General features: G+C 32.6%; 5 protein-coding genes across 6 annotated transcripts; 2 read left to right on the forward strand and 3 right to left on the reverse strand.

Moving 5' to 3' along the window:
* The first annotated feature begins 452 nt into the window (after positions 1-452).
* Positions 453-3,534, forward strand: LOC131621377 (PKS-NRPS hybrid synthetase cheA-like). The gene is made up of 3 exons (XM_058892416.1): positions 453-510; positions 1,152-2,394; positions 2,475-3,534. The coding sequence occupies exons 1-3, from the start codon at positions 453-455 to the stop codon at positions 3,532-3,534; spliced, it is 2,361 nt and encodes a 786-aa protein (XP_058748399.1).
* A 308-nt stretch (positions 3,535-3,842) lies between these two features.
* Positions 3,843-5,033, reverse strand: LOC131621378 (protein MAIN-LIKE 1-like). Its single transcript, XM_058892417.1, has 3 exons — positions 4,857-5,033; positions 4,101-4,778; positions 3,843-3,977 (listed from the first exon to the last, which is right to left on the reverse strand). Exons 1-3 carry the CDS (start codon positions 5,031-5,033, stop codon positions 3,843-3,845), a joined length of 990 nt encoding a protein of 329 aa, XP_058748400.1.
* Positions 5,034-6,035: 1,002 nt separating this feature from the next.
* Positions 6,036-8,895, reverse strand: LOC131621334 (protein ALP1-like). Of its 2 annotated transcripts, none has more exons than XM_058892379.1 (3): positions 8,833-8,895; positions 8,380-8,547; positions 6,036-7,210 (listed from the first exon to the last, which is right to left on the reverse strand). In XM_058892379.1, the coding sequence occupies exons 2-3, from the start codon at positions 8,513-8,515 to the stop codon at positions 6,180-6,182; spliced, it is 1,167 nt and encodes a 388-aa protein (XP_058748362.1). In that variant the 5' UTR covers positions 8,516-8,547; positions 8,833-8,895; the 3' UTR covers positions 6,036-6,179. The 2 variants fall into 2 exon arrangements, with proteins under 2 accessions (XP_058748362.1, XP_058748361.1); XM_058892378.1 differs by lacking the exon at positions 8,833-8,895 and adding an exon at positions 8,621-8,770.
* A 7,534-nt stretch (positions 8,896-16,429) lies between these two features.
* LOC131621379 (protein FAR1-RELATED SEQUENCE 5-like) lies at positions 16,430-17,173 on the reverse strand. Its single transcript, XM_058892418.1, has one exon. It carries the CDS (start codon positions 17,171-17,173, stop codon positions 16,430-16,432), a length of 744 nt encoding a protein of 247 aa, XP_058748401.1.
* Positions 17,174-18,852: 1,679 nt separating this feature from the next.
* LOC131621335 (protein ALP1-like) lies at positions 18,853-21,441 on the forward strand. The gene is made up of 3 exons (XM_058892380.1): positions 18,853-18,895; positions 19,156-19,299; positions 20,251-21,441. Exons 2-3 carry the CDS (start codon positions 19,167-19,169, stop codon positions 21,279-21,281), a joined length of 1,164 nt encoding a protein of 387 aa, XP_058748363.1. The 5' UTR covers positions 18,853-18,895; positions 19,156-19,166; the 3' UTR covers positions 21,282-21,441.
* Positions 21,442-21,663: the final 222 nt, after the last annotated feature.

The following is a 21,663-nucleotide window of genomic DNA, read 5'->3' on the forward strand; positions in this document are numbered from 1 at the left end:
TATTAAAAAAATGGATTGAAATCACCGCATTATCTCCTAAGAGGATGATTAGTCTTATAACCAGAGTTAGGCTCTGATGTCACTTGTTGAACAAACGACACCAAACACGAGAGGGTGGAAAGGCTTAAATATGATATTTAGTTTCAAAAAACCTTTTATAGAAATGATTGATTTTAAAAAGATGTATTTTGAGAAGATGATAAAAGTAAATATTAAGAAGTGGAAAGTTACATAAAAGATAAATAAAGAGATTGGGTAAGAGATATCACACTTAATATTTTTCTAGTTTGACCTTAAACCACACGACCTACTCCAATTTTAAGAGTTTTTTCTTAAAATTTCTATTAAAAAATAACTTAAACTTTTACACGGCTTCAACCTAACAACCATACATCAAACCTTTTTTTTTATAGTTTTAGCTTGTAATATTTAAATCACATAACTCACATATGATGGCTTATACTCTCGATACTAAGGATTTTTCCAGTAAACAAAACTTAAAAAAAAAAGGTATAATAAGTGAGATAAAAGGGTTGATAATTCAAAAATTGGTATATTTATAAGTAAGAAAAACATTCCTTTATATAAGGAAAATATGACTAAAAAAGACAACAATCCATAAGTCTGATAGCTTTCTAATTAATTAAAACATCAACCTCATCGATTAGGTTAAGCCAAAAAAAAGACCGGTGGTGCCGTTGAAACAACCTTATCCAATCTGGGCCAAGGCCCAATTTATACTGCTCTAGAAAATTTTACTGCCTACCCCTACACTTGCCTTCCTACCCCTACAATTTTTTAAAAATGGCAATTTTACCCTCAAACACTAATAACCATTTTACCATTTTACTTTTTACCATTTTTTCAAAAAGTCAAAAAATTTTGAAATCTGCACCCCTACGCGCATCAAAAACGGAACACTTAAGGTAAGAGTTCCGGTTCACAAAGTTACAAACCGGAAGACTTTTGAAATTTGTTCCGGTTCATTTTTTTTCCTCCCGGAAGACATTTCAAAACTGTTCCGGTACTTCTAATGACAAACCGGAACAGTTGGGGAAAGTGTTCCGGTGCATATGGTTACAAACCGGAACAGTTTGGAAATGTGTTCCGGAATGTTTTTTTTTTTTTTGATTTTTTGTAATTTTTTTCAGGTATGGAAGTTCCGCTCCAAATTTGTCGAAAAAACGATACAGCTATAGATACCACTGATGCTTTCACAACTTCAGAGAGATTTGTCACACGGGAAGAAGTTATCCGTTGGGTTAAAGAGACTGGAATTAACAATAAAGTGACCGTTATTATCACGCGTTCAGACACCGAAACAGGCAAAAGAGGAAGAAGTAACAAAGTGATATTTGGGTGCGATAAAGGTGGAAAATATAAGGATAAAAGTGAGACTCAAAGTGCTACTAAGAGATGTGGATGTCCATTCAAAATCAGATCGACTCCGGCAAAAGATGGTTCTGGATGGAAGGTTGATGTAAAATGTGGAGTTCATAATCATGGTTTACCAGATAGATTAGAAGGTCATTCATTTGTTGGTAGGTTGACAACAGATGAGAAGCAGCATGTTGCTGATTTGACAAAGAGACATGTTCCGCCTAGACACATATTGATTTCCTTGCAAGAGCGAGATCTTGAGAACGTCACTCGGATCACGCAAATATACAAGCATAAAAGTGTGATTGAAGCGGAGATAAGAGGTCCAAGAAGTGAGATACAACATTTGTTTAAGCTTATAGAGGAGGCGAACTATGTTTATTGGAGTAGGAAACGGGATGATTGTGAAGTTGTGAGAGATATTTTTTGGGCTCATCCAGATTCGGTAAAGTTGCTGAATCTATTTCCTACTGTCTTGATTATGGACGCCACTTATAAGACCAACAAATATAGACAACCTCTGTTTGAAATAGTTGGTATGACTTCGACCGAGTTGACATTTGCGGTTGCATTTGCTTATATGGAGTGTGAGCAGACAGAGAGTTTTATTTGGGTCTTGGATAAGCTGAAGCAATTGTTTGTGAAGAAAGATGTGGTTCCACAAGTGATTTTGACGGATAGAGATCTTGCTTTGATGAAAGCAGTTGAAGTTGTTTTTCCTACGACGCATAACTTGCTATGTCGTTTTCATATTAACAAAAATGTTGGGATGAAATGCAAGGAATATGTGATGAAAGACATGCAAGAGACAATAAGCACATTGTGGAAAGATGTTGTATGGGCTAGTAATGAGGTTGAGTATGGTGTACGGTTGCAATATCTTGAACAAGCATGCTTTGCTTGTAATGACTTCCTCGATTACGTGAAGAACACTTGGTTGATCCCACATAGGCAAAGATTTGTAGGCGCATGGATTAATCGAGTGCTTCATTTTGGTAACACCACGACAAATCGGTATGTCATAATTCTTAAAATTTTTATTGTGTATTAATTTTTAAATTATTAATTTTTTATACTTTCTTTGTTTATTTTAGGGTTGAATCTGCACATTGGAAGCTAAAGCAGATGATAGGAGACATCCTTGGTGACATGGTCAAAGTTTGGGAAGCTATGAATTCTAACCTAAAAATCCAAATAGGTAACATTCGAGCTTCGTTTCAAAAAAGTTTTTATGAGGTTGAGCACGCACACATTAGTCCATTTTATGATAATTTGCGTGGTTCAGTATCGAGAGCTGCTTTGAGACGCATTGCAGAAGAGTTATCGAGGCTTGATTATGTGTTAAATAGTAGGGGAAAATGTGGTTGTACTATGAGAACAAGTTATGGGCTACCTTGTGATTGTGAGATGGGAAGATTGATTGTTGTTGGAATCCCATTACAAATAGAAAGTGTTCATCTTCAATGGAGGATACTATCTATGGAAGGTGACTTGCCTTTAGACGAGGAAGCCAGTTCGGAGGTTGATATGAGTAATGCAATTGATGAATTGTGGAGAAGGTTTAAATCACTAGATGTTGTTGGAAAAAGAGCATTGAAAAGTAGGGTTTGTGAAATTGCATATCCCACAACAACTTCATTGTGTCCACCACCTGAGAAAATAAAAACTAAAGGCGGAGTGAAGAGGAAAGGGAAGAAACCAGTTGGGTATGATGTTTATAGGGATCCTTCAGGTTTTGAGTATGCTGATCAGGCGTCTCAATCTTCACAAAAACAATCGCAAGCATCACAAACTTCCAGGAAGCAATCACAATCAAAGAAGCAATCACAAGCAAAGGACGAGGATTTCACTCTTCAGTTTCCTTGTCATATTAGGCCATATATTACCGAGATTGTTAATGTTGTAGCAGATGGTAATTGTGGATTTAGAGCCATTGCATCGTGGCATGGGTATAGTGAGGATGGTTGGCCAATGGTTCGTCGTGACTTGGACATGGAATTAAGAGAAAAGAAGGACTTATATGAGAGATTGTTCGGTCTAAGTTTATCCGAAGTGAGAAATGGATTGTTGATAGATCATGTTGGTTTTCAACCACCGGAGAGTTATTTTATTTACATCTTAGAAGTTTTTATTTTATTTACAAAAAAACACTAAATTATTATAACATTGAATATAGAACATGATAACGATAACATAGAACATTAAAACATGATAACGATAACATAGAACATTAAAACATAGAACATGATAACGATAACATAAAACATGATAACAATAACATAAAACATTAAAGCATTAGACTCTTGCAGACGATTCTGGACGCACCAGCATCTTCAGAACATCCTCAGCAGACCTTGTTAGGTCCACCTCAAACTCAATCGGTCCCTTTGTTATCTTACGGCGGTGTGATTTCCACATGTCTTTCATATCACCATCACACTTCAACTCCACAATATTATAACTTATCCTTCCATGTCATCCACCTTGATGGCCCCCTGTCTGTAGAACCATCTCATCGCCCTCGGAAGCCCTAGGTTGTCTGACCGCCAGTTTTCTCCTTTCCTTCCCAGAGTAGGAAAGTACTCATGTATCCAACACTGTTAACAAATAAATTAAATGATATTCATTAATACCAATGTTTATATATATATATATATATTAAATAATATAAATTATAATATATGAATAAACATATAATTAATTAAAAATAACATAAATACCTGTAGCAGAGTAGGATATCCACCGAGCTGCTTGCAACTAAACATAGATGCATCCCCAAGGTGGCGATAAAGAGTGGCCAGTGCCGCTGATGCCCAACTGTATGAACCAAGCCCACGTAGATCTCTAAACAATAGCAAATATCGGGCCTCAACCAGGGTAAATGTCTTATCCGCAAAAATGGTAGAACCTACCAACATCATGAGATATGCCCTGGTCGCGTAAGTCCAACTACCAGCAGCACGGTACTGCACGAATCTGTCATACAGCCACTGCAGTGAGTAATAAGCTCCCCTGCAAGAACACACATGTACATCCATGGCATGTCTATCCACTCCCAATAACTCGCAGCCAAGATCAACAGCCACCTGCTCTGTGACATGCTCATCAGGATACCAGAACATACCATTGATAGGCAAATGGAGCAGGCACGCAACATCATCTAAAGTAATCGTCATTTCACCAAATGGCATGTGAAATGACGAAGTCTCAACATGCCACCTCTCCACAAATGCTGAGACGAGATTAACGTCTATCTTGGTCAGGCTAGTTCTCTGAAGAGAAGCCAGACCTAACCCAGTCACGATAGCCTCAATCTCAGGTGGGAGCTGCTGAGGCACTCTCTCCTGGAGCTTCGTCCCGTGCCCAGCGACTTTAAGCTCCTTTTTAGGGCCTCTTTCCTGAAAATAAATTAAAAAACCACATTAGAAGATATAATAATAAATTCTATTTAAAATAAATCAAATAATTTTACTTACCTCTCCGTACCATAACCGGCGAGCAACATGGTCTTGATATCGAACAAGTAAAGATAAATCTGATGGTCCACCAGGATATCCAACTGGCTGTGGTGGCTGCGGTGGTGGGCTAGAGGAACCAGCTTCGTCGCGGAGGCGGCGGGTATGTGGTCTCCCGTCTGGTCCTAGTGTACGCATTTTCCTGGAAAAAAAATTAAAAAAAATTAAAAAAAAAAATCACAAAAAACCAAACCGGAACAGTTCCAAAAAGGGTTCCGGTTTGCAACTGAGCTAAACCGGAACAGTTTTCAAAAGGCTTCCGGTGGAGATGAAAACAAACCGGAACAGTTTTCAAAAGGCTTCCGGTATCCAATGCAACAAACCGGAAGAGTTCCAAATTGTGTTCCGGTTTGGAAGCGAACGCACCGGAACAGAATCCAAAAGCGTTCCGTGAAATATTTTTGCGAACCGGACCACTTACCAAATGTGTTCCGGTTTGGAAAGTTAATGAACCGGAAGAGTCTTCAGAAGGGTTTCGGTTTGTGTTTCGTACAGATAAAAGGAGAGTGTTTGTTCAAGATCAGTAAAAAGTGAAAAATGAGAAAAAAATTTCCTATTTATGGAAGGGTAATTTCGTCCAAAAAATATGATTGTTGGGGTAGAAGGGCAAATGTAGGGGTAGGAAGTAAAATTTTCTCTGCTCCATCACATTACTATGTGCGTTAGAAAACCTACCAAAGAGATCTATGTCCTAGAATGACTTAGAGGGTCTTACCAATTTTTCAATAAACAAATATCACTTTTTATTCTAAAAAAATATCCTCTTTTATTCCATGTTAACGTGAGTTTACTATTCATCTTTTTCTCAACGACTGTAATTATAAGAGTTAATATCAAAAACATACATTTGTAATGTGAAGATTCTATGATTTTGTCCATTCATTAAAACTATAACACATTAAATATTCTTATTCATTTTTCATTTTTTTTAAAAATTAAACAAACTTCACAACCCCAAAAACACATGGATGCTAGTTTGACTTGAGAAAAATAAAAATGATAAAAATATTCAATGTGCCACCCTCACGTAATAAAAATACCAATTGTCACATTTCAATGTCAAAATATGTTTTAAAAAGGGTTATTTTCACACTCACCCTATATTACAGAATATGAATTGGATATTAATGATCACTATAATTTGGGGAAAATGTACACATGCATCATCCAAATGATTTACAGTCTAGAAAAATAAGAAGAGCAACTAATCATGTAATTTGCTATGTTTATAACATTTTGAGCTATACCAAATGCTAAGTAACAATATACTAACAACAAAAAAAATCATGGATGCAACCTTCCATTCAAGTAATGAGACAAACTTTCCCTCATTGCCACACCCTTCTCTTCCACACCTTCACAAATAAGTTGACTATACCCTGAGTCATGATTATGACGATACAAACATAGCAACTCATCCTTCACTTCATCTTGCATGTCAATAACAATGTTGTGAAGTAAGCAACAGACCAGAATGATCCTCGGCAACCGATGCTTGTCCGGCCGCCACATATTTCCATGAATGATTCTCCACATTTCCTTCAGCCTTGCCAATGCTCTCTGTGCCACCATTCTTGTTTCCAAATGCAGCTTATTAAACTTTGCTTTCTGTTCTGATTCCAAGAGTTCTTTTTCTTGATAAGGCACAACAAGGTAAGGTAGTAGAGGATAACCTGAATCACCAATAATATATTCCCTTATTTCTGATACTTCAGAAATTTTTAATTTCTTTCCATTGAGTCTTTCTCCTTTGTTGCAAAGTTTGTTGAAATTTGAGCTCTCGAATATCGACCAGTCCTTCATTTTACCAGGCCAACCAGTGACTATGTCGCGGAATTTCATGTCAGGATCGACTATTGCTTGCAAAACCATGCTGTGATTTTTCTTATGATCCAGCCACACATTACTCGAATGTTCGGATGCAGGTAAACACAATGTGATGTGAGTAACATCAATGGCGCCGCAGCAATTCGGGAAGCCTTGTATTTTCTCAAATTTTGACTTGATTGTATTCATCTCCTCTTGTGTTGAAGGCCATTGTAGATGATGAAGTGCTCTTTCTTCCATGGAAATCACAAATCGCCATGTGACTTGCGAAACAGTTGAATGGCTTAGCCCAAACGAATCGCCAATTGTGACTAGCGAGTCACCAGTTCCTAATCTTCTTAATGACACGGCCACTTGATCAAACAAAGACATTGGCTTTCCGTTCGTAAACGTGAAATGCGCGGATTTTGTCGATATATCATCCTTGACAAGTGAACATATGTACTCAAATGTCTTTCTGGAGATCTTTGGTGGTGACTTCCGATGACCTGCAAATCAACACAAGTTCTTAATGCTAATAATACAAACTCAAGAACTGAATTATTAGCGTAGTTTAAGACAGTAACATGCTTGAGTTGCAGAAACATAAAAAAATGATGGTATAATCATTTGGAGTATATTATAAGATTAGAAAATGTTCCAAGATATAACATGATCCTAGAACAATGTGCCAAACTGACATCAGTATTGATCACACAAGCGGAAAAAACACTGATGTTTACGAGATACATAAGTTTGAGTTGAAGAATAGCATAATATGATGAACCTGCATAAAATGGTATTGGGTATTGGCTTTTCGATAACCTATACAGTGAGTACAATTTGTTTTCTATAATGTATAGAGCCTGATGCTATTTTGGAACAAGCCAAAGATAAAACAAATGCAAACAATCTAACATCAAAAACAATGAAGCTAAAACCTATACTGTGATGCTTCCTCCTGCTATATGCTTGAAAATTTCAACCATCTGATATACTTGAGTAGCACATAATTTGTAGGAAAAAATGCTTTGAGCAAAAACATTGAAGTAAGAGCTGTAATGATTGAAAAGCAGAACTACTTAACATCAATAAAACCCCTAATCTAGGGATCATTTTTCTACCAATTTGGAACAAGGTAAAGGGAATGATGGATACATATAAAAGTTATTTAGTATGAACACATTTTTGGATACTACAGAAATATAAATGCGATATTGCTTGTCATATAAAGCAGAGAGCACAAACATATCACAAGCAAGAACAAAGCATTAATTTTTATTGAAATTTAGGACACACTATCAATAATGTATTATATGGTCCACAAATCGTAACTCAAATGGTTAATTCGAGACACCGAATGGAGTTTCAAAATGAGGTTTAGGGTTCAAATTCTGGCTACTAACATTTTCCTATAAAAAAAACAATGTACTGTGTTTGACTAGTATTCCATGATTGGATTGATAAGATAATACGATCAGAAGAACAATCAACTCAGAAATTCAAATTAGGGTTCTTTCTCTTATATATATCAAAATACATCTTTGTTACACAGTTTATATAGAATTCCAATGACAAAAGGAACAAAAACACAGTTTGAAATTAGAGATGAAAAATTGAAAAGCAACCAACACATTCTTCATGATAGAAAAATCAAATATGAGAGATGAAAATATACCATTGATCTTGATTGACAAATCACCCCACCAATCTACAACAATAACCTCTTTGTCAGATGAATCAGCAGAAGCAGAAACGTTATTGTTATTGTTTTCTGTCTTTCTTCTCTTTTTGTTTCCTCTCACAGGACCCATCACAACAAGTTAATTCAAAGGGGAAACAAAGTCTACAAGAAAGAATACAAAGGGTCAAAGATAATATGTATATATAGAGAGAGTAATAAATAACACAACACTTACATGTATGTTTGAAACATGCAAGAAGAGAGACAAGTTTAGTGAAAAACAGAAGCAAGAACGTTTAAGATGTGTTGGGTTGGTTAAAGTTAAAGACAATGTGAAATAGTGAGGGAGGGACGTAGATAATATTTGGGTGTGTGTGTGCGCTTTGTGAAGAAGAAAAGAGAAAGAGTTTCATCAAACCATGTCAATAGAAAGAGACAGATTCGTACCTTAAAAATTTCTCTTCTGCTTCATTCACTTCCAACTTTCTCACATCATTTTATTTATTCATGTTATCATAAATTTATATATATAGACCTCATTCAATTTAATTTATATATTATATATTTATCACCATTTTATACAGATTAAAAATATATAAAAATAAGAAAAAAAATATTATTTTTAGGGGTTAATAGTTATGCACAGTATAAAAAGTTTTACAGTGTCAGCTCATCAAAACCATTCATAATTATTCTTTTATATATAATGAAAATAAAAATCAAACATAACTTAAAATCTGACGGTCATAATTTAGTAAAACTACTTTACAGCATCGGTGTATTCCCATTAAATTCTTATTTTTATTATAGTATTTTTATCATGTAGTTAAAATAGTGAAAATTTTATTAATTGAAAAATTGAAATTAAAATGAAAATATTAAAAATTGTGGGATAAACGGAGTATATAATTAGAGATATACCTATAAGGGGAAAATACTTACCTAGACAACAACATATACATGATTTTACAAATAATCAACCGTAAATTTTTTTATTAATTAAAAAATTAAAATAAAATTAAAATTTTCTCTCTCTTTTGTAATTACAATCACCCCATGATTTCAATTAAAATAAAAATTAAATTTAAAATACATATATATTTTTATTGGTTATTTCTAAAAATAATGATTTAGATGTATTTTCATGCAAGTATTTCTCGCTATAATTATTAGATTCTCATTCAGCTAAAAAAAATAATCCTCATTTTTATATTCATTAATGAGGCTATTAACATTCTCTCTCTTGATGAATCCAACGGTTGATATTTCTTCCTCTCATCTCTCATTTAAAAATACTCTCACTTGATATGCTATATATATATATATATATATATATATATATATATATATATAAAATCATTTAGAGTTGTTTTGTACTTAATAGTTATAATTTATAATCTAGAATTTAAAATTATCAACATTAAAAAACAAATTGTTTTTTAAAAATAAATTTTGAATTATATTTTAACTTTTTTTTAATTATAAAAAGTTAATATAATTACTTATTTTGTTAAGACGAACTGGTCAGTTTGTTTACCTTTTGATTAGTAGTGCCGAGCATACTTAAATCTGCGCATAGAATTTATTAATATGTGGCAAATATTTTAGTTATCTGTTTAAATATATATAATAAATTGCAAATAGGGGTGGAAATAGGCTGGACCGAGCTAGGCTTTGCTAAGCCTAAGCCTGACCTGTCAAAAAAACTGAAGCCTAAGTCTGGCCTATGGCCTGTCGTAGGCTTATTTTTTAGGCTTGAATCTGACCTTTTCGAAGGCCTAGTTAGCCTGTTAGCCTATATAAAGGCCTATTTGTTTTAGACATGTGTATATAAGCAATTAAAATAATGTTTAAATATACTAACTAACTAAAAGATCAAGAGACTAAAAATTTGTTTGCATTGACTTATTTTAACTTACCTCTTACCATAATTTTTACAAGACTATTTGTTTAAGAGAACTTATGAAAACAATGTTCATCAGATGCTTTCATCTTATTTTTACAAGTTCTTCAATATAACTAAATTTTATTTATGTATTTTAATTCAAAGTATAAAACATAACATAATGATAATAAAAAAAGTATTCATATTTATTTAAATAGGCCGGCCTGGTAGGCTTAAAAGGCTTCTTTTAGGGCCTGAGGCCTCGCCTTTTTAACTAAATAGGCTTATAAAAAAGCCTAGGCCTTTTCTATTTAAAAATAATGTGTGGCCTGGCCTGAGCCTATATAGGCTAGCCTGTAGGCCCCTGTTATCGGCCTGGCCTATTTCCACCCCTAATTGCAAACACACCATCATGTCAATAAAAAAACCATTATAAAAATATTTTTTATAATTAGAATAACATGAATTTAAATCATTATATTTTTTTGACAATTAAATCATTATATAATTGATTAGGTAATAAACATCAAGTTTTTGGAAAAAAGATAAAATAAATAAAGAAGAAGATAAATACTAAATTATATGTTATTCTCTTTTTCATTAATATAAAAAAGAGCGATTTTTTTATGAGAAGAGAAACAAGTAAAATTATATTAAAACAAAAGAAGGTAATATGAATCTACAATGAACATATTAAATCACACTTATTAAAAAAAAATCACTAACACATTTCAATATAATTCCTTATTGACAAATATCAAACAAACAGTAAGATCATTCAGCATTGTTGATTGCAATAGGTACACAATTTTTAGGGCCCGTTTGTTTAGGCTTTTTTTAAAAATGATTTTTATAGTGTTACTAAATTTTGTGAAAAAATTTTTTACAATGAAATTTTTTATAAAAGCTTCAAATGAAAATTTTGTTTGAATAGTTATTCTTAAAATGTGATTTTAGGTATTTCATCTATTTATGACAAAAAAATTTGGATATCAAAATTTTAAAAAATCACTTAATTTTGAAGCTATTTCAAATAGATTTTCATAAAAATCATTTTTGAAATACAACTTTTTGAAAAAATTATGATTTTGACTAAGTTTTGGTCTTCAATTATGTATGTTTATGTTATAGGATGTCAAATTAAGCGTTTCATTTTAGAAAAAACGAATATAAAAAAACTTGTAATATTTTGAAAAACGGTTTTAGAAAATGTATTTTCAAAAATACAAAGAAAAAATCCATTTTTTTAAAGCTGAAACAAACTGGCCCTTAATTACAACAAATTTCTAGTTGGTGCACATAAATCTAGTGGACATTAATTATTTTGTGATGGTTATAAATATTGAGTATGACTTATAGTCACGTTAACGTATGAATTCTCTCTATTTTTTTTAAAGAAATAGAAAATTTCATTATTATAGTTTTTTTTTATAAAATTAAATAATTATTAAATATATATCAGATATTTTACATATGTGTATTTACACATAAAATTATAATAATGAAGAAAATGGAGAAAGGGAAAAATGAAGAGATAACTCCTTATAGACATAGAAGAGGTGGAGAAGCAAGAGAGTCAAGTTAGAATAGCATAACAAAAGCTTGACTTTTATCCCTTAGAACAAACATCTCAACTCATATTTGAAATTTTGGTACTCTAGATCAAATTATAAAGATCACATGTTTGTAAGAACACAATATTGAAAATATACAACAATGTTATGGACCTATGTGCTTGCAGGCATGAAGCTAATAATCCTACTGACAATCCTCCTAAGTGTTTTGGTGATGACGACAACAATTATCGTTGAAGCCGATGGTAATAACCTTCCAGCTCTTTGATAATGGTGATCAACTTGAAGACATCTAAAGCCACATCAAGTAAGGAGACTCAAGGTTCCATTGAACTGCTTATTTGATTGGTGCATCTAGCAAAGGAACTTAAGAGTCTCGTAGTGGTGAAAGAGAGGAAGTGTGAAAGCTCGTATGGTTGTGTCTGTCAGAGTGACCAGAGTTTTGCGAAAGTAGGAGAGTAACTCCTATGATACTAAGGCAACTCACACACACATAAAAGATTTTTGAAACCTCTTTTTACCCAACAAAACAGCTAAAAATGTTTTCAATGCCTAACCAATTTATCAAAAGACTGTCAGCTTCTTTAGAAGAAAATTTTACACTACTTAATCGATTAGATCCTAAGCCTAATCAATTAGATGAAGCAAAATCAATTGTATAATCGATTATGACAATGTCTTAAACATTGGTAATGGCTCTCTATCAAAACCTTTCTTTTTGGACACAAATAATCAATTATTTGTGGTACCTAATTTATTAGACTTATGACCTGATCGATTAGGTGAGTTAATTACCTCACAAGTCATTTCCTTTTTGAGCCAATTCCCCTCCTGTATAAAGGAGGTGCATCTCCCCTTCATTACACACAAAATTTCAAATTTTCTCTAATTCTTATCATTTTATCTATCTTATTTCTCTCTAAATATTTTTTTCACCAATGTTGCCTTAATGCCTTGCAAGTGAAAACTGGTTGTGAGGAAGAAGTTTTATTAGTATCGTGTCATGTTGTTACTCTCAAGAATGTGATATTCTTGGGAAATTGTTTTGGTTCTTGAGATTAACCAGACTTAAAATTTCAGTTTGGTTCTATAACTTAGTCTAGAAAAGTTTTATTTTGTTATTGAGATCAGCCGGTTAAATCTCTAATCGATTTGCTAGCTTAGCCAGTGGAAAAGCTTTCTTTTGGTTAGGGATAATCTATTGTAAAATCTTGTGATTCATTTGTATCGAAGGTTCATGAGCATAACCTGTAAAAGCTCAATTGTATAGTCAAATCTCAAAAATATCTCTTGGGGATAGGAATAGACTAAAGTTCAGCCGAACTTGGATAGATCACTAATGTCATATCTCTAACACTTATCTTTTACTTTTAAGTCATTTATTTTTATCGCCTTTATTTTCTATTTTTTTAATTATGATCTTGATACTAACGCAATTCACATTTTTAGTAACAAAAACCTAAATTCAATCGCGAATTTTAAATACCACAACTCACCCCTGTGGATGGAGTCACTTTTCCAACATATACAACCTTGAGATTTTCTCTTCTTCCCACTCTCGACACAAGTTTGTGATGGCATCTCCTTTCCTAGATAGTGAGGGTTGCTTTCTCCAATTGTGTGATGATTTTTTCCCATCTAGTTTTGGTATCCCCTATCACTGTGGTGGTTTTATGCTTTGTTATTCCTCAAATTCATCTAACCTTCCTGCACCCTACTTTATCCGCCCTAACCTCAACCCCTTATGAATCCCTCCATCGTCTTCATCTAAATCGCTCTCGTTGCTACCCTAAAAACTCCAAACGTGCTTTTAACCCTAACCTATTCTTACCTATATCTTTCTTATTCAACAAAATTTCTTTCTATCTCAACCCTTCGATTTTGTTTTCACCATACCCCTGTCAACCCCATCCTTCAACTTCAGACGAATTGAAAACCCTTTTCCTCCTTGAAACCTCTACTTATCTAAACCTTTTCTTAAGTAGTTGTTACCCATGAAATGGTGGAAATAAATTAACCTATCGAAAGACAAAGAAGGTATTACAGTCGAGGAAGAAAATATATGAAGTGACGAAGTGTTCAAGCGCATACTAGTCAACTGTACAAATAATCCTTACAATATTTGAGCATTCAAGATCACAATGAAACAAGTGTGGTGGCTAAAAAATTATGTTGATGTCCAAAACCTTAAAAGAACATCTTCCTTTCCAGGTTTCCTTCAACTCGTGATACTAAATGTTCCCTTAAAAACGTCCATTGGAGTTTCGAGCAAAACTTCCTCATCCTTAAACGTGTTTCTAGTGAAGAGAAACTGGCAAAACTAGACATGGACCATGGTTGATTCATAGCCCAAATTTATGAACTTCCATTCAAAATGAGGACTGGAGAAATGGTAAAAAAGCTAGGTAACTTTATGGGGGTGATTGAAGAAATGGAATTAGAGGGATGGGTGCAAAATGGGAAAGTTTATAAGAATCTAATTTTCAATTGATTTGAGGAAATAACAGGAGAGGTACTTTGGTTCGATTCAAAAATAGGGCACTTAAATTTTTCTTCAATTTTGAAAGGCTCCTCAATTTCTGCTATGTTTGTGAAAGACAGGGTCGATCCAAACAATTCAGATGCCTTATTCAAATCTTAAAAGGATTAAAAAAAATTTTAAAAATATTTCAATTGCACTTTAACATGTATAAATAATATTATTGTATTTATTTATTTATTTTTATTGGATTTGTCTTATTTATAAAGTTTTTGCCCCAAATTACTGTAATGTGTATCAGCTCACACTAATAGATAAATACTTATATTTACAATTTTACATTTTAAAAATAGATTTACAATTATGAGACCTTCAAAATTTTAAAACACTATGTTAAAAATTTGATTTAACATGTATATACGGACTTTAATAACCACTCCTACTAATATATATTTTTATTATTAGTATTTCTCATTAGAAAATACTTCTAAATTTCATTAAGAGTTATATGATAATATGAAAGAAAGATAAGTTAGTGAAAAATGTTATATAAAACTGTACAAATAATTTGTAGTATTATAGACAAGATTAAATTAGGTTGTCAAAAACTCATTGAAATTGAATAATTTAATTATAATGATTTAGTTAAAAATAATAATATTTCTTAACTTTCTAAACATATTATTATTTAAAAAATCAATAATACATTTTTAGAAAGATAATACATATTTTTATATAAAAATATAATAAATGAGTTAATTTTAAGATAGATCTTTAAATATTTAAAGATGATTCAAAAAGTATTATTTACAATTTTTAAAAAAAAAACAGAAAAAAATAACTCTCAAAGAGGTAGGATGGTGGATAGCCAAACATTTCTTCTCATAATTATAAGAGAAATTGAATCAATCAAGTTCATTACATAACATATAAATATCAATTGTTTTCAACTTTGTAAATTAAACAAAATAACAAAATAAGCTTATTTAAGGGGTAGAATCCACGAACCTTTTTCACAAACCTACTACTCCACCACTGCGCTAAATACAAATGGAAAGTTATCATTATTTGGAACTAAAATAACATATACAAACATTTCGTTTATTTTATATTAAAAAAAATTGAGGCCCATAAGTGTTTGAGGCCCTGTGTTGTGGCACTGTTTCCACAGGCACAGGGTCGGGCCTGATGAAACAATTGAACACCAAATACGAGACTATGAAGAAATAGGAGACAGTTAAGGGGAAAGTTTTTAGTCGTATGGTGTATGGATACATGCATCTCCACTGCGTAAAACTTCAACTGAACCATGGAAGGAAAGTAAATATGGTAGGTGTAGTAATAACATGTTTACATCATCTAGAAACAACAAATATAACAAACCTCGAGAAGTCAAAAAGGATAGAGCTAAAGTAAAACATAGAAAAAGAGCAGAAGTCGGTCGCAAGGCCGGATACCAAGATTTCCAAAAAAAAAAAGAAAAAGAGCAGAAGTCTAAATTCTTCCCCAAATAGCCTTTTACGTACCGTAGTCATTAAATCATGTTCTTTTCTAATGAGTGTAGACCTCTTCCATACGTATGAGGGAAGTTAGATCCATCATTTTAGAAATGAGACAAGCACATGGAAGCTCGTAAGCTTTCTTAATTGTACATCCACACTTCAAACTATCTGGCCTCATCATTTTTGCTCACTTCGCTTCATGAAAAATGAAATTCATTCCAATCGGGATATGTTGAGAACCAACTGCGAGTAGAGAGTGTTGTCTTTGAGTCGGTGTTCTACCACCGTTATGCTCTGACCAAAAGTTGTCTGAATTTCATTATGTTGGTTTTGGAGCATTTGGTTCACCGTGTCCCATTCTCTATAAAGATCTCCCTTGCTATCACCCAACCATTTCTTCAACGCCAAATGTGCAGAGTCAACTCTGTTAGCTGTTATGTTTCCCAAATGTCTAACCCGGTCCATTCACACACAACTTTCTTTTTCACCTGATCAAGAATAGTAGATTCAACGTATTTCAGAAAATCTGGGTATTTGACACATTAGCTCCTGAAATGTACCAAAAATGCATAAATGCAAATATGGATATTTGACACACAAGCTCCTAGATATCCAATGCCCATGTAACTTTATTTTCTTTCTCAGATTCCAAAAAAGCAAATCCAACCGAAAATGCATTCTCCATAGAAGTGACACCAATAACTTCTAGAAGCGGAAGCCTATACTTGTTGGTCTTGTATGTTGAATCAATTATATGGACGGATGGAAATGTATTGAACAACTTGATACTTTCTGAATGAGCCCAAAAAATGTCATGGACACTGACTTTATTCTCACACACTTTGTACCTTAAAACATAATGGTTATCGTCCAAAAATTTCAAAAATTGTTGCATTTTAAATCTCAAACTTTTATTCGCCATGTTCCGTTGATACTGTTCATTGTATATCTGTCTGATATTTGAAATACTTTGTGGTCTTTTCCGTTTCAAATCGGCAAGTATGTTTCTCGGTACAAATTTAATTATCGATATTTCTGAAATAATTTCCTTCTCCTCCGACTTAAGCCGATATACAATTGGATGACCTTGTAGCTTGGTGTCTAACGCATGATTATGTATACCAGAAATGACATTAAACCTCCAGATATCACCCACCCTACAGTATTCGCGCAATTTAAATGGACACTCATATTTTCTCGATTCAATTTCATCATGTTTTAACTTCCGAATTTTTGGAACATATTTTCTACTTCTCTCGCGTCTCATAATTACAAATGTTTGCCTTCTAATAGTGTCATTGTCGAACCTTCTAATCACAACGCCAAACCTGAGTTTGCTAGTTTCCATTCGGACTCATTCAAGCATATGTTGTTGAGCACTGAAAATTTGATCATTTATAAATTGTTAACGAACATCTATCTCGATATCAATCGTTTTAACGTCATTTTCACCTCATCTGACTTAGCATCATCATTCACCTTGTCCGAAACATTTACAACAACTTTGAAAAACATGTCGGGGTGCACCATATCTAAAACGGACCAAAACAGAAAATCTATTTAAAAAAATTATGTTTCTGTAACAGGGCATGTTTCAGATATGCAAATATGAAATATAGTAGGTGGATTTCGAATATGCATATCCAAAGTGACGTTGTTTTTTTATCTGAAACTCAACATCAATGCAAGAAAATGAGAGATGAAATAAGGAAAGTTTACCTTAAATTGCAGCTTTCTATGCTCTATTTGATATGAAAATGAGAGTAGTTGAAGTTTTGTGGTAGGTTTTGATTATTGAGGGAAATGAAGAGAATGAAATAGTGGTAGAAGTGATCTTGGAGCAAGCTGGTATAACAACAATATTTTCGGGTGATATGCATATCCGAATATACCACTGAATGTTTAAACTCATGTTTTGCCTATACATATAGTATAGATTTTTATTCACAATATCATTAATATCATTTTTGAAGCCTTTATATATAGTATAGATTTTTATTCATAATATCATTACTATCATTTTCTAAACTAAAAGGTTATAAGATTAAACATGTTCAAAATAAACTAATTAAAATTAATTTTATATTAAAATATCTTAAATTAATCATAAATATTTAAAATTAATTATTATTATTATTACATTATTAATATTTGAGGTTATAAAAAATTTGATTTCGGCTTAAAGTTTTTTCTTACAATGATGACTTAAAATTAATTTTTATTACAAAAATATTAATTTATGCTAAAATGATTAAAATTTAATACATATTTAACTTTATAAAAAGCATAATATAATTCAAACTTCCCTTGTATGAAAATTATGGATGATGTAAGTCAAGTGATATGTGTTAGTTAAATTAATAAATTATTTATTTTATATTTATTAGCGTTCAGATGGGCACTCGTGTTTCTTTCTGTCCGCTTTCTTTATTGGATATGCGGGTAAAAATATAAATGGTATTATTTGTGTGTTTATTTTTTATTTAATTTTAATTATTTATAAAAAAATAAAAAATGGAATGAAAGAAATATGCAAATCGCTATATATAATTGTAAGAAAAAGAAAAGTTGAGATTAAAAACAAAAACTAAAAAATGACATAATTGAAATTAAATAATATGAACAATTTATTAAAATTTATAAATGTATATATAGTATAGATTATGAGAAAAGAAGTCATGCACTGACAGTATAAAATGGTTTTACACTGTCGACCAATCACAACCATACATCTAATTACACCCCATTTTATTTTAAAAAATTTTTAATGACATAGTATTTTGTTGATTTTTTATTGGTTGAATGTATAAAATAACTTTACACTGACTGACATTGTATGAATATTATTCTCATAGATTATATGTTGTATAGATATAATAATATAAACAATTTATTAAAATTTATAAATCAACAAATTTAAAATAAAAAAACTTTTCTTGTATAAAACAGTCGAATATTTTTTCTCTTTCTTTACCTAATTAAATTGAATGAGGTGGATATATATAAATTTACTCATGATAACGAAACCATGAATAAACAAAATTTTGTGGGAGAGGTCGAAGACTCTAAGGTACGATTCTGTCTCTGTCTATTTTGACATGGTTGGTTTGATATTCTTTTTCTTTTCTTCTTCTTCACATGGCACACAAACCCATATCATATCTAATATCTATGTCCCTCACCACTTCACTTGTTTACACATTGTCTTTAACCAACCCAACATATCTTAATGTTGTTTTTCTTGCATGTTTTTAACAAATAACATCAAACATACATGTAAGTGTTGTGTTATTTATTACTCTCTCTGACCCTTTGAATTCTTTCTTGTAGACTTTGTTGCGATGGGTCCTATAAGAGGAATGAAAAAGAGAAGAAAGACAGAAAATAATAATAATGTTTCTGCTTCTTCTGGCTCATCTGACAAAGAGGGTGTTGTTGTAGATTGGTGGGATGATTTGTCAAGGAAGATCAATGGTATGTTCAATTTATATAACTGCTTCACTTTTCTATCATGACTGTGTTGGTTGCTTTTCGATTTTCATCTTTAATTTCAAACTCTATGTTTTACTGCCCTGTGTCATTGGAAATTTGGAATTCTATATACATATGTATTTTGATATATAAGGTAAAGATCCCTAATTTGTATTTCTGAGTTGATTTTCGTTCTGATGGTGTTATCTTATCAATCATGAAATATTTAATCAAACACAGTACATTATTTTTTTATAGGCAAAAGTGTTAGTAGCCAGAATTTGAACCCTAAACCTCCTTCTGAAACTCCTTTCAGTGTCTCGAATTGCGATTTCGGGACGATATAGTACATTGCTGATAGTGTGCCCTATATTTCATTGAAGATTGATGATTTGTTCTTGGTGATCTGTTTGGGATTTCTGCTAAATTTTGTTATTTGAGCGCGTTTTTACTTTAGCAGTTTGATCAAAGCATTTTATCCTACAAATTATGCTCTGCTCAAGTATATCAGATGGTTGATAGCATGCACATAGCAGGAACCATAACAGAACAGATTTTAGCTTCATTCTTTGCATTTGTTTTATCTTTGGCTTGTTCCAAAATAGCATCAGGTATAGTAGGTTATAGAAAACAAACTGTACTATTGTATTGCTTATCGAAAAGCTAATACCATTTTATGCAGGTTCATCATATTATGCTGTTCTTCAACTCAAACTTACATATCTCGCAAACTTCAGTGTTTTTTCGGTTGTGTGATCATTAGTGATGTCAATTTAGTACAGTTTTCTAGGATCATGTTTTTGCTAGGAACATTCTCTAATCTTATTATATAAATGATTATAGTATATTTTCCATATGTTTCTGCAACTCAAGCATGTTACTGTCTTAAACTGTGCTTATAATTTAGTTATTGAGTTTGTATTATTAGCATCAAGAAATTGTGTTGATTTGCAGGTCATCAGAAGTCACCACCAAAGATCTCCAGAAAGACATTTGAGTACATATGTTCACTTGTCAAGGATGATATAGCGACAAAATCTGCGCATTTTACGTTTACGAACGGAAAGCCAATGTCTTTGTTTGATCAAGTGGCCGTGTCATTAAGAAGATTAGGAACCGGAGACTCGCTTGTTACAATTGGCGATTCATTTGGGCTAAGCCACTCAACTGTTTCACAAGTCACATGGCGATTTGTGGTTTCCATGGAAGAAAGAGCACTTCATCATTTACAATGGCCTTCAACACAAGAGGAGATGAATACAATCAAGTCAAAGTTTGAGAAAATACAAGGCTTCCCGAATTGCTGCGGCGCCGTTGATGTTACTCACATCACAATTTGTTTACCTGCATCCGAACATTCAAGTAATGTGTGGCTGGATCATAAGAAAAATCACAGCATGGTTTTGCAAGCAATAGTCGATCCTGACATGAAGTTCCGCGACATAGTCACCGGTTGGCCTGGTAAAATGAAGGACTGGTCGATATTCGAGAGCTCAAATTTCAACAAACTTTGCAACAAAGGAGAAAGACTTAATGGAAAGAAATTAAAACTTTCTGAAGAATCAGAAATAAGGGAATACATTATTGGTGATTCAGGTTATCCACTACTACCTTACCTGATTGTTCCTTATCAAGAAAAAGAACTCTTGGAATCAGAACAGAAAGCAAAGTTTAATAGGCTGCATTTGGAAACAAGAATGGTGGCACAGAGAGCATTGGCAAGGCTGAAGGAAATGTGGAGAATCATTCATGGAAATATGTGGCGGCCAGACAAGCATCGGTTGCCGAGGATCATTCTCGTCTGTTGCTTACTTCACAACATTGTTATTGACATGCAAGATGAAGTGAAGGATGAGTTGCTATGTTTGTATCGTCATAATCATGACTCAGGGTACAATCAACTTATTTGTGAAGGTGTGGAAGAGAAGGGTGTGGCAATGAGAGAAAGTTTGTCTCATTACTTGAATGGAAGGTTGCATCCATGATTTTATTTTTGGTCTAGCTCAACTTTTTTTAAAGATAGCAAAATATTTGATATAGTTGTTCCTCTTTGATTGATATACTGTAAATAATTTGGATGATGCATGTGTCATTTTTACCAAATTATAATAGTTGCAGATAGGGAAAGTGGTAAATTCACATTAAGATGGAATATAGATCTATTGTTGTTGCAATAAAGGTTCTTAAATTCATAGAATATATCAAAAGCAAGACAAATTCAGAATCACAAAATTGAACCGGCAAACAAATTCACAACACTCAAATTAGTAGTATAAACTGTATAAGATTTGCAAATAATGTGACAATATCAAAGTCTGCTCGTGTTAATTTACAAGGTGGATCACCTGAGCCAATGTGTCACTAGAT

This window comes from Vicia villosa, unplaced genomic scaffold (assembly GCF_029867415.1).
Source record: "Vicia villosa cultivar HV-30 ecotype Madison, WI unplaced genomic scaffold, Vvil1.0 ctg.000004F_1_1_1, whole genome shotgun sequence".
Taxonomy (NCBI): Eukaryota; Viridiplantae; Streptophyta; class Magnoliopsida; order Fabales; family Fabaceae; genus Vicia; species Vicia villosa.

Excerpts from the sequence above, each read along its gene's own strand:
- LOC131621377 (XM_058892416.1), top strand. The coding sequence starts at position 453 with ATGGCTTATACTCTCGATACTAAGGATTTTTCCAGTAAACAAAACTTA. Across the intron at positions 511-1,151 it reads ACAAAACTTAAAAAAAAAAG|GTATGGAAGTTCCGCTCCAA; the intron begins GTATAATAAGTG and ends AATTTTTTTCAG. Across the intron at positions 2,395-2,474 it reads GGTAACACCACGACAAATCG|GGTTGAATCTGCACATTGGA; the intron begins GTATGTCATAAT and ends TGTTTATTTTAG.
- LOC131621378 (XM_058892417.1), bottom strand. The coding sequence starts at position 5,033 with ATGCGTACACTAGGACCAGACGGGAGACCACATACCCGCCGCCTCCGC. Across the intron at positions 4,779-4,856 it reads GCCGGTTATGGTACGGAGAG|GAAAGAGGCCCTAAAAAGGA; the intron begins GTAAGTAAAATT and ends ATTTATTTTCAG. Across the intron at positions 3,978-4,100 it reads GATATCCTACTCTGCTACAG|TGTTGGATACATGAGTACTT; the intron begins GTATTTATGTTA and ends ATTTGTTAACAG.
- LOC131621334 (XM_058892379.1), bottom strand. The coding sequence starts at position 8,515 with ATGGGTCCTGTGAGAGGAAACAAAAAGAGAAGAAAGACAGAAAACAAT. Across the intron at positions 7,211-8,379 it reads TTTGTCAATCAAGATCAATG|GTCATCGGAAGTCACCACCA; the intron begins GTATATTTTCAT and ends GTTGATTTGCAG.
- LOC131621379 (XM_058892418.1), bottom strand. The coding sequence starts at position 17,173 with ATGGAAACTAGCAAACTCAGGTTTGGCGTTGTGATTAGAAGGTTCGAC.
- LOC131621335 (XM_058892380.1), top strand. The coding sequence starts at position 19,167 with ATGGGTCCTATAAGAGGAATGAAAAAGAGAAGAAAGACAGAAAATAAT. Across the intron at positions 19,300-20,250 it reads TTTGTCAAGGAAGATCAATG|GTCATCAGAAGTCACCACCA; the intron begins GTATGTTCAATT and ends GTTGATTTGCAG.